The sequence below is a fragment of the Rutilus rutilus genome (genome assembly GCF_951802725.1).
Source record: "Rutilus rutilus genome assembly, chromosome: 14".
Classification (NCBI taxonomy): Eukaryota; Metazoa; Chordata; class Actinopteri; order Cypriniformes; family Leuciscidae; genus Rutilus; species Rutilus rutilus.
The window spans coordinates 37,825,009-37,837,575 of record NC_140219.1 but is presented as its reverse complement, the minus strand read 5'-3'; the positions used below and the strand labels follow the sequence as shown (position 1 = coordinate 37,837,575).

The 12,567-nt window shown below is 40.2% G+C and overlaps 1 protein-coding gene across 5 annotated transcripts in view; it reads left to right on the top strand.

Annotated features, from left to right (window-relative positions):
• The window catches only part of jakmip1 (janus kinase and microtubule interacting protein 1), a 48,349-nt gene that overhangs the window by 2,239 nt on the left and 33,543 nt on the right, over positions 1–12,567 (top strand). For all 5 annotated transcript variants that reach the window (XR_014629863.1, XR_014629864.1, XM_084430762.1 and 2 more), the window contains exon 2: positions 6,264–6,494. Coding sequence is in view for 3 of the 5 variants with exons in the window: in XM_084430762.1 (XP_084286888.1) it covers positions 6,354–6,494 (141 nt within the window). In the remaining 2 variants the exon portion in view is untranslated. The remainder of the gene's footprint in view (positions 1–6,263; positions 6,495–12,567) is intronic.

The window sequence follows — 12,567 nt, the reverse complement described above, 5'->3', positions numbered from 1 at the left end:
CATATATGAAACAAAGCAATTAAATAAGCAAATTAATGAGTAAAGAAAAAATCAAATAAAATAAGCGAGTTAGTGTAATCAAATAAGTAATCATTCTCACACATCTGATCTCACAGGCAGCTGGTATATCGGCTGATATTTTGATAATTTATCATTTTACATTTTTTCTGTTTGGCCGATGTATTGGAAGTAGGACTCTTATTATGACGGCTCTGAGAACGGCACACACCGCTCACATTCTCCGTCTTCATTCTCTGTCAAACAGTTTTGTCTAATAGCTTACAAGATAAAACTTTATTTCAAGAAATATAAGTGCTTACCATCTCAATCAAACTCACCAGATCTATGACTGAGTGCCCTGTTGGTCGGCCTACAGTGTTTACTTCCTTTTTATTCATATTTTTTCCAACTATTTCTTTATTTGTGACTGCAGAATCAAGAAGTTACAATCTAAAGTAAGTCTGTATAATTTAGAGATTTATAATTTTTTTATTAATTTTCAAATTATTTATTTCTCATTTATTCAATATTACCCTAATTCAAATAAATATGAAGTGTAGCCTATATTTGATATATAATGGCTTGACATCGGCCACCCTGCTCTGCAAGATATCGCCATCGGCCATCATAAAAGCAATATCGGTCGACCAATATTTTTATGCGATATTCCAAATTTGCGCATAATTTAAACACAGCTGTGGACTCTCCCGACTCCTTCAAAGCTGTTCGTCCTCTAGAGAAACACGGCTGTGGCTCTCACTCGAACATGCTGATAAACAGAGCTGACAATACTGCGTTTCAAATGTACATCACTTAATTTTACCGTTTTGTTTGTTGAACTGTTGTATAAAATCAATGCCACATTTGCAATCGTGTGGATATTCAGAAAAATTGCATTCTTGCTCATTGAAATACATCATCAGCATTAAAGAACTCACACAGTGGTTTTGTATCAAAGAGAGATTGAGTCTTAAATCGGTCTATGTCTGTGCTGCATCCCCTCTGTCACAGCTCCACTGTGGAGAACGGCAGACGTGATTCGCTGAGGCAGCAGAGTCCGCACACAGTCTGACGGATGAACCACGGGAGATGAGCTAATCCGATTGGATGCCGTGTATATGACCTCCTGTTTTAATGTTATTTTAAGGTGTGGAGGAATTAAACTCAGTGTTTTGTTGGCGTACACCTCTGTCTCCTCTCGTACCCCAGTATGGGAACCACTGCCATAGGATTGCCACATTGTCTCAGTGTGAAGAACATTTTAATAATCTAAAGAACCCTTTTCCACTATGAAGAACCTTTTGTTGAATGGCATGTTAAAGGTTCTTTATGGAAGCATAAATGCCAATGAAGAACCTTTAGTTTTAAGAGTGTGTAGCTGTTGTGTACACCGACCACGACTGGCTATTGGACTGGAGTAACTGGGGCCGGGGCCTTTGACTGCCAGGGGCCCAGAGCACGTGTCCAGCTGTAGATCTCCTCGACAGACACTAGCAAGCGGACTGACCTCTGTTATCAGTCGCCATGTGTCAGTCTACCACAGCACACACATATCCTATTTGGTTTTATCCAAATGATCTTCCACTAGGGGCTGTTGGAAGGGAATGTGGGGTAGAAAGGACTTGGGAAAGGGTGAACTTTATAATATAATTAATTTAACATTTTCAGACCTGTTCTGCATGTGTATAGACATCTACCACACAGACTGCAAGAGTTACACTAACACGAGCTCTACACACAGAGCTTGATCAGTGTTCTCAGGGTGTGTTCCCTTTCGAGGGGACTTGCACTGCGTCGGTAACGAAACTTTGGGGAACGTCCTGAGCGTAACGCGTCTGTAGTATGAAGGAAACTAATCCAATCCTGATTGGCGCTGCGTTCTGACGTAGCTTATGACGGCACACACGGAAGCTACAAAGAGACGCCGGCACACAACTGAGTTAGCTGTCTGATTTGCTGCTGTCTGTCTGTTTGCAGTTATTCATAATGAAAACAAGCATTTAAAAGAAAAAATGGCATGCAAGCTGTTTAGACAGTGTGTGCTTCCCTGTCCGAGATTCATCACGGGTGGGGACGCACATGATCTTTGTGTATACTGCTTGTATACTCTGGAGGGAGCAGTAAAGTACTAGCCATCCCTCCTGCCCATGTTCAGGCTCGGGTCCCGCGTCCGTGCGGTGACTCACATCGGGGCTCTCAGATGGAGCTGATGCTGATGCTCTCACACTCCGTGTGGAAGCCCGTCCAGCAGCTTCTTCCGCTCCCGGCCCCACTAAACCCTGCTGTACTACTTCTGCTTTGGTGGGCTTATATGGCGGCGGGTCGGGCTGGTGCTTGCCTGTAACACAACGGCTGTTATGAAGGGATACCAGACCGACCTTCTCAAAGATATCGACAGCGACGAGGGGCCCATCCCTGATGACATCGCGGCCCGGGCCATCGGCCGCTCCATGGCAGCTTTGGTAGCAACAGAGAGACATGTCTGGCTAGATCTGTCTGGTATCGAGGAGAAGGACAGGGCTTTCCTCCTTGATGCCCCGCTCCTGCCTTCTGGCCTGTTCGGCGATGCCGTTAATACGGTCGTCCACAGGTTTCAGGAGGCGAAGAAACAATCTGCAGCCTTTAAGCAGATCTCCCTCGTCTCTCGAGATCTCAGAAGGATGCCGGCAGGGGCCTCAGCCGTCCACGAGCTCCTCGCACAGGCAGGAACAGAGAGAGAGCGTTGCTTCTAGAGCTCCCCCTCAAAGAGCTTGTTCTCGCCCGAAGCCTTCAGATAAGAAGACGGATCTGAGGGCCGTACTTCAGGCTAAGAAGGCTTCGGGAAAGAGGTCCTAACTCCAGCAGGGCCTCCGAGGGCTGACCGGGAGGGAGCGATCGAGAAATTAAACGTTTTCACCAGTTTGTGATGAGCGTGGCATGGACCCAGTGAACTATACAGGAGTTCCTCCAAGATCGCCTCTCTGCTGGTCTCACCCCGTCCACACTCAAGGTGACATGGCTGCCATTGTGGCTTTCCACGCATTAGCTGGTCGTACAGTTCCCCCATGCCGACCTGGGATCTAGCCGTGGTTCTCGAAGGGCTGTCCTTGGCCCCCTTCCAACCCCTGGAGTCGGCTTTTCTCCTGGCCATCACTTCTCTCAAGAGCGGGGGACCTCCAGGCCCTCTATGTGTCTGGTGCCGGGAGTTTGCCCCTGGGAGAGTTAAAGCCGTCTTCACCCTAGACCTGGCCCAAGGGTTACAGTCGTACCCCGTTTCTAAAGGTCACATCAGGGCAAGTTGTCATGATTATGTTATTAGATTAGAGTTAGTTTTTGATGTAGAACACTGGTTTAATATTTTGTGTGAAACCTTTTATATATTTGCTGTTTTTATGTGTTGGATAAACCCATGTTACCTTCAAAGTTCTGTAATAAATATGCTATAAATAAGGTATTTTAGTGGTTACAATGAACATTTTGCCCGGTTAATGTAACAGAATTCAAATGTGCCTGGTTGATTATCTCTACCTGTCAAACATACCCAGAGTCCTTTATTTGATTACATTTCAGTAAGATCCCAGGTTTTGCAGGCCTCAAACACACAGTAGTGTTTGCTGTGTCAACACTGCTACACCCTAACAGAGCTTTCCAGAGCACTGGAAACCAGTCCTGCATCTGCAAGGCTTTAATCCACTTACTCCAACTCTCCACGAGAGGTCACCTGATCTCCTCAGGGTCACATGACGTGCTCACCCATGACCAGAGAGCGGCTGCATTCATTTGAATGTGCAGAGATAACACTGCTGTTTAGATTAAGTGCTAACGATATCAGGCCATTAAAGTTTCAAAGGTCGGGCAGAAGTGACTCATGTCATGGCAGTGCTTTACTGGAGTGAGTTTGCTCTGTTTTCCCAGGGTGGGATATTTGTGAAGGGTAAATTTGTTCTGCTTTGTTGGTACAGATACAGTGTAAATCAGACTTTAAAGTCTAGTATTTGTGGTTGCAGTTATTTAGGAGAAAAGCTGTTTGTTTGCATATGCCACTCGGTTTGATATTTCAATGCAGTGTCATTCATATTTTCATGACTTTTTTTATTTTACTGTGATTTATATACTATCATAGTTTGTTAGTTTCCAGTTATATATTTTATTTTAATTTCAGTTTATATATTTTAGTGATTTTGTTGTGACTTAAAAAAAAATGAAGTTTTAGTTTTTATTTAAATGCATGTATTTCGGTTTAATTTGTTTTCATTTCAGTTTTTATTCAGTTTTTTTTGTTTTGTTATTTTTAACAGCTAATTTATGTAAACGTTAATAACCCTGGTGTCGCTTTATAACGCTTAAAATAGCATATTTATGAGCAGCTCTCTCTGCTCTGTGTGTTTTTGAGGAAAAGAGTTCATAGTTTTGTTGTTTTGTATTTGACTTCCAGCGACTTACACCAGCAAAGCCCAATAAAGAGGCTTTATTCCCCTGCAGTTTCCTCTGGAGCTCGACTTTGATGTTTCTCACAGTATCTGCTGACGGCCTGGACATCTGGGAGACGTGTGTGTGAGAGTGTGAGAGTGTGTGTGTAAGTGAGTGTGTTTGTCAGTGTGAGTGTGTAAGTGAACACACATTTCATTGGTGTTAGTTACTGTAGTGCGTTAACTAAACTTTAGTTTTGTGAATGTAGTAAATGTTGAAATTAACTGGTAACACTGAACAATACTTCTACAGCATATTTTTTTAATCATATTTAATGGCACTGAACCCCTGATTGGGATAACGATAGAGTGGAGGTCACATGACTGGCTAAAACTCACTCCATGCTTTTACAAAATATAGAAGTTATTGCGATAAGCCAAAAATCATTTAGCACACTTACACCTGGCTTGTTTGGCACAGGCCTGATCATCGAGACGTCCACGGGTTTGGCGCTGTGCACGAGTCTGGGAGAAACTCTTTTAGTTGAGAACACAATCTTTAAGAAGACCAGCTTTTACAGCGTCTCGTTCGGCTTCAGTTTTACAAGACTTGCAGTGACATCATCCGCATTGATGACCAATGGTGTTTTTTGCATATCTCATCACTTTCCATCATGCCTTCCACTGTGTCAAGTCTACAGTACAAATGATTAAAAACATTAATAAACATTTGACTTACTTACAGAGCGATCAGCCTTTTCTTTGGATTTTACCCATTTAATGTGTTTAATCCCTCCCATGCCTGTCTTATATTACCAGTTAAAGTCCCCCTGTGGTGAAAATCCAGCGTTTAATGTTGTTTATGTGTCTATGTGGTGTTTTTAATGTGCTTTAAGACAAAGCATGTGTAAGTTCATAAGTCGACACCATTGCTGAGTATTTCCTCCTTAAAACTGCAGTGAACCAAAGACAGTCTCAAACACACGCTTTGAAATCGCTGACGTCACAAACTACCTTGTAACCAATCAGATCAACGTGTGATCGTCAACCAGTGGATCTCTGAGCCGAGGGAGTGAGTGGAGGTGGGGCTCATTTGCATATTCATAGAACCGCGCATACTAAATGAGGCGAGGGTGTCGAGTTACAGTCAAGCTATTTTACGGCATGAAGACATTTTTTTCAATGAAAAAACATTTAAATATGTCATTTTGGTGATCAGAGATGAGTTTTAAGGTGTAAGATTATTGACTACAGGGGAACTTTAAAAATGCCTTGTATCTCATATTTAAAATCAAATTTTGCCTTTACGCCTCCTTTTCTCACACTGTAATTCATATTACCGGTACAGAAAGCAGCCCTCCTGTCATTAACACAGCTTTTCTCTGGTTTAGATGCCCAGGGCTTGTTATTTGAGGACATTTTCACATCTTTAGTTTCAGACACAAAATGTGATACAGATATGACATAATGAGTGTCTGTAAGTTGATCGGCGTTCTGTCAGGATTGAAAGGAAATGTCTCACTACTTTCGACTGGAGATGAATTACATTGTTGTCAGATTTCCATCCGGAATATTCCCGTACCAGCGATCAGTAGTCCGGCGTAAACAAGTGGGACACACACTGCTGAAGAGTAGATATAAAAAATACATTTGCATCTGTAGTAAAGTAGTACCATGAGGCTCCACTAGATGGAGGCACACACACACACACACGCTACATACTTAGGAGCCAAATTCCAGTGAACAAATGGCACATGTGAGTGTGTTTGGGTGTGTTGGTGTTAGCTGTCATCCGTGAGCGTGTGTAAGGCCAACACCCTCGCTCTCATCGAGAGGAACAGCTGAACACTGACCGACTCTCTCCGTTCCCCGCAGAAGAAGAGCAAGATGCCGGCGCTGGGCTCCATCTCCACTGGCACTGAAGGACTGGCGTGAGGTTCGACTGGAGGATCTTCGTTTGTGAGGATGGCTGCGACCACGCCCACCTTAGCCCCGCCCCCCAAGAAGAGCCGCGGGAAGCCAGACGCGGAGACTCTACAGGCCAATGAGGAGCTGAGGAGCCGACTGAGCGATGTACAGAACGAGCTGCAGCAGGAGAGAGGGAAGGTACACACTCACACTCACACACACTACAGGAGAGAGGGAAGGTACACACACACACACACACACACTACAGGAGAGAGGTGTAAGGGTGGATCTCCTGCAGAGGTTCAGTCTGCAAGACTGCCGTATGACTAAAGGAATGTTATTAGCAAGATGGGAGAAAACTGCACATTTCTTGTCTGTTCCACCCACTGCCACTTACACCAGCGACGGAAATAAGCGCAGTTACAAAAGCTTAATTTGTGGGAGAGCGTTATAGGTAGCACTTCAAAGTCAATACCAAATCAAAACTAGTTAGCATATTAGTTGTAATTGAAAAGGTTTAATGACAAAATATGGTTGTTTACACTTAAAATAGTTACAAAATAGATGTATGAGATGATGATAACGTATACCATTAATCTTACCCAGCATGTAAAATGTTATCTGAGAGAGAGAGAGAGAGAGAGAGAGAGAGAAAGAAAACAGGAGGTAAAGGAGGAGAGCCCCAGGAAAGGGACCCAGAGAAGAAGAGAGCCAGAGCACCAAAAAACAGAGCAACAGTTTCAATCTTCTTTTATCCTTTCCCTGACCATGTGACTAAAACCCAAATGTGAGACATCTGACCAATCAGATAATTCCACTTCCCCCACCGTACTAAAGGTGTGACAATTCATCGACCCCCAAAGTACACACATTTTATCCTACAGGCCTTGATCACTATCAGCCCCTCTGTGCCTTTAAATGGTCCTTGTGTTAGAAAGAGGGGGTGGAAACAGTGAAGCAAATGTCTTTGTTCATTTAAAATATCTTGGATTATTTTCAATCCTACAGAGGGAAGGTACACACACACACGCACACACAAACACACACACACACACACACACACACACACACACACACACACAAACACAAACACACACACTACAGGAGAGAGGGAAGGTACACACACACACGCGCACACACTGACACACACAAACACACACACACACTACAGGAGAGAGGGAAGGTACACACACACACACGCACACACTGACACACACAAACACACACACACACACTACAGGAGAGAGGGAAGGTACACACACACACACACACACACGCACACACTGACACACACAAACACACACACACACTACAGGAGAGAGGGAAGGTACACACACACGCACACACTGACACACACAAACACACACACACTACAGGAGAGAGGGAAGGTACACACACACTCACACACACACACACACACTCACTCACTCACTCACTCACTCACTCACTCACACACACTACAGGAGAGAGGGAAGGTGACGTAGAAATAGTGTAATGACGTAGAAATAGCATAATGATGTAGAAATAGCGTAATGACGTAGAAATAGCGTAGCGTAATGACGTAGAAATAGCGTAATGATGTAGAAATAGCGTAATGATGTAGAAATAGCGTAATGACGTAGAAATAGCGTAATGATGTAGAAATAGCGTAATGACGTAGAAATAGCGTAATGTAGAAATAGCGTAATGACGTAGAAATAGCGTAATAATGTAGAAATAGCGTAATGACGTAGAAATAGCGTAGCATAATGACGTAGAAATAGTGTAATGATGCAGAAATAGCGTAGCGTAATGACGTAGAAATAGCGTAATGACGTAGAAATAGCGTAGCATAATGACGTAGAAATAGCGTAATGATGTAGAAATAGCGTAATGACGTAGAAATAGCGTAGCGTAATGACGTAGAAATAGCGTAATGATGTAGAAATAGCGTAATGACGTAGAAATAGCGTAATGTAGAAATAGCGTAATGACGTAGAAATAGCGTAATAATGTAGAAATAGCGTAATGACGTAGAAATAGCGTAGCGTAATGACGTAGAAATAGCGTAATGATGTAGAAATAGCGTAATGATGTATAAATAGCGTAATGACGTAGAAATAGCGTAATGATGTAGAAATAGCGTAATGACGTAGAAATAGCGTAATGTAGAAATAGCGTAATGACGTAGAAATAGCGTAATAATGTAGAAATAGCGTAATGACGTAGAAATAGCGTAATGATGTAGAAATAGCGTAATGACGTAGAAATAGCGTAGCGTAATGACGTAGAAATAGCGTAATGATGTAGAAATAGCGTAATGACGCAGAAATACCGTAGCGTAATGACGTAGAAATAGCGTAATGATGTAGAAATAGCGTAATGACGTAGAAATAGCGTAATGATGTAGAAATAGCGTATTGACGTAGAAATAGCGTAATGTAGAAATAGCGTAATGACGCAGAAATAGCGTAATAATGTAGAAATAGCGTAATGACGTAGAAATAGCGTAGCGTAATGACATAGAAATAGCGTAATGACATAGAAATAGCGTAATGATGTAGAAATAGTGTAATGATGTAGAAATAGCGTAATGATGTAGAAATAGCGTAATGATGTAGAAATAGCGTAATGAAGTAGAAATAGCGTAATGATGCAGAAATAGCGTAATGATGTAGAAATAGCGTAGCGTAATGACATAGAAATAGCGTAATGACATAGAAATAGCGTAATTATGTAGAAATAGTGTAATGATGTAGAAATAGCGTAATGATGTAGAAATAGCGTAATGATGTAGAAATAGCGTAATGAAGTAGAAATAGCGTAATGATGCAGAAATAGCGTAATGATGTAGAAATAGCGTAATGATGTAGAAATAGCGTAATGAAGTAGAAATAGCGTAATGACGTAGAAATAGCGTAATGACGTAGAAATAGCGTAATGATGTAGAAATAGCGTAATGATGTAGAAATAGCGTAATGATGTAGAAATAGCGTAATGATGTAGAAATAGCGCAATGACGTTGAAATAGCGTAATGATGTAGAAATAGCGCAATGACGTTGAAATAGCGTAATGACATAGAAATAGCGTAATGATGTAGAAATAGCGTAATGACGTAGAAATAGTGTAATGATGTAGAAATAGCGTAATGATGTAGAAATAGCGTAATGACGTAGAAATAGCGTAATGATGTAGAAATAGCGTAATGATGTAGAAATAGCGTAATGACGTAGAAATAGCGTAATGATGTAGAAATAGCGTAATGACATAGAAATAGCGTAATGATGTAGAAATAGCGTAATGATGTAGAAATAGCGTAATGACGTAGAAATAGCGTAGCGTAATGACGTAGAAATAGCGTAATGATGTAGAAATAGCGTAATGACGTAGAAATAGCGTAATGTAGAAATAGCGTAATGACGTAGAAATAGCGTAATAATGTAGAAATAGCGTAATGACGTAGAAATAGCGTAGCGTAATGACGTAGAAATAGCGTAATGATGTAGAAATAGCGTAATGATGTATAAATAGCGTAATGACGTAGAAATAGCGTAATGATGTAGAAATAGCGTAATGACGTAGAAATAGCGTAATGTAGAAATAGCGTAATGACGTAGAAATAGCGTAATAATGTAGAAATAGCGTAATGACGTAGAAATAGCGTAATGATGTAGAAATAGCGTAATGACGTAGAAATAGCGTAGCGTAATGACGTAGAAATAGCGTAATGATGTAGAAATAGCGTAATGACGCAGAAATACCGTAGCGTAATGACGTAGAAATAGCGTAATGATGTAGAAATAGCGTAATGACGTAGAAATAGCGTAATGATGTAGAAATAGCGTATTGACGTAGAAATAGCGTAATGTAGAAATAGCGTAATGACGCAGAAATAGCGTAATAATGTAGAAATAGCGTAATGACGTAGAAATAGCGTAGCGTAATGACATAGAAATAGCGTAATGACATAGAAATAGCGTAATGATGTAGAAATAGTGTAATGATGTAGAAATAGCGTAATGATGTAGAAATAGCGTAATGATGTAGAAATAGCGTAATGAAGTAGAAATAGCGTAATGATGCAGAAATAGCGTAATGATGTAGAAATAGCGTAATGATGTAGAAATAGCGTAATGAAGTAGAAATAGCGTAATGACGTAGAAATAGCGTAATGACGTAGAAATAGCGTAATGATGTAGAAATAGCGTAATGATGTAGAAATAGCGTAATGATGTAGAAATAGCGCAATGACGTTGAAATAGCGTAATGATGTAGAAATAGCGCAATGACGTTGAAATAGCGTAATGACATAGAAATAGCGTAATGATGTAGAAATAGCGTAATGACGTAGAAATAGTGTAATGATGTAGAAATAGCGTAATGATGTAGAAATAGCGTAATGACGTAGAAATAGCGTAATGATGTAGAAATAGCGTAATGATGTAGAAATAGCGTAATGATGTAGAAATAGCGTAATGATGTAGAAATAGCGTAATGACGTAGAAATAGCGTAATGATGTAGAAATAGCGTAATGATGTAGAAATAGCGTAATGATGTAGAAATAGCGTAATGATGTAGAAATAGCGCAATGACGTTGAAAAAGCGTAATGATGTAGAAATAGCGCAATGACGTTGACATAGCGTAATGACATAGAAATAGCGTAATGATGTAGAAATAGCGTAATGACGTAGAAATAGCGTAATGATGTAGAAATAGCGTAATGATGTAGAAATAGCGTAATGATGTAGAAATAGCGTAATGATGTAACACTAGTGCATTTCTAATAGTAAAACTTTACATTTGACAGTTAGACTGAAACACATTTCCTAAAATACAGCTTTGAAACCTTGACTCAGATTGTAAACCATATACGAATGTGGTTTAAATCAGATTTTCATGCATTCTTTGTGCTACAAACAACTAAACAGATTCAGATATTAAAATAATAATTAGGTAGTTGTCTGTTTCAGTTCTGTTTGCCTGTTTATGATGAATCATAAATCCAGCGTGTGCCAGAGGAAACTCCACACCCTGAGTGCTGTCGCAACGCCAGGACAAATGTGGCAGTTTATGGAATTAGAGGGATTTATTTTACATAATCAAATGATGCAAACATGTCTCTGGGACTGGCCAAATCAGTCTCAGGAACAATGGTTTTACACAGTTTGGTTCGTTTCATTCCTTCCAGCTCATCATCCCTCTCTCTAAACCATTATAAAACCCTGAAGTTTATCAAATATTGACGGAATATGAAGACATTTTGCGAACGCTGGAAACAAAGACCGGAGAATATGTGCCAAATACTGAAATAGTTTCAATGCAAGTCTAAGGAAACGAAACCTGTGTTATAAAGCCAACGGAAGACTAAAACACTGAGACACATGCAGCCTGAAAACATCACGCCTCACGTTTGACCTCGGATGAGATACATATCTCAGGTTTGTCTTTAGCTAAGTACATGTTTAGTTATACATGAGGTTATACAACTTATGAAAACACTGAAGGTTATGTCATGTGACTTGAGTGTTTTAGGCCTTGACGTGTGCGGTTTGAACAGATGTTTGTGTATGTGCTGGGTGTCTGTTAGTTAGTTAACAGACTGTCAGTGTGAAACTAGGAGATGTTTAGCAGATTAGCAGTCCACTACAGGTAAACCACTAACCAGTGCAAAATAAATAAATAAATAATGAAACATACCAAGTTAGAACAAGATGAGGGTATGGGAGAACTATTGACATTTTTATAGAAAATATACCTTTTAGTTTTTTTCTAATAATGCCTTACTCTAGACAAGGCGAGTTTATCTATACAACACACTTCTCACACAATGGTTTAAAGAGAGTATATTTAAAGAGAAATCATTTAAGAACATTAAATGGATTAGGAAAAGAAAACCTTGAAAATAAACAAGAAAATAAAAAATGGATTAAAACGAATAAGAGACTTTTCAAGTCTTATTATAATTGTTTAATTCAAAGATTAGTATCTGACATACAAATGGAAATCTGCCCCATAAATCACGATAAAATGCTCGATTTCAAGAATCGATTTAAAATCCTTATCACGGGTTTGAAGAAGTGATGGAGATTCATCTGCGATCTTACAGTCAAACCAACATTTATTCAGACACCTTCAACATTTCTCACATTATCACAGTTTATATGAGCAGAACTTCCTTCTGTTAGACTGTCTCACACATGAGTTATGTAGAATATCTGTCAGCTGTTAAATTTAACTACACTATTAGATAATACCAGTTTAGCTCAACCAATCACCAAGCACTGCTTCA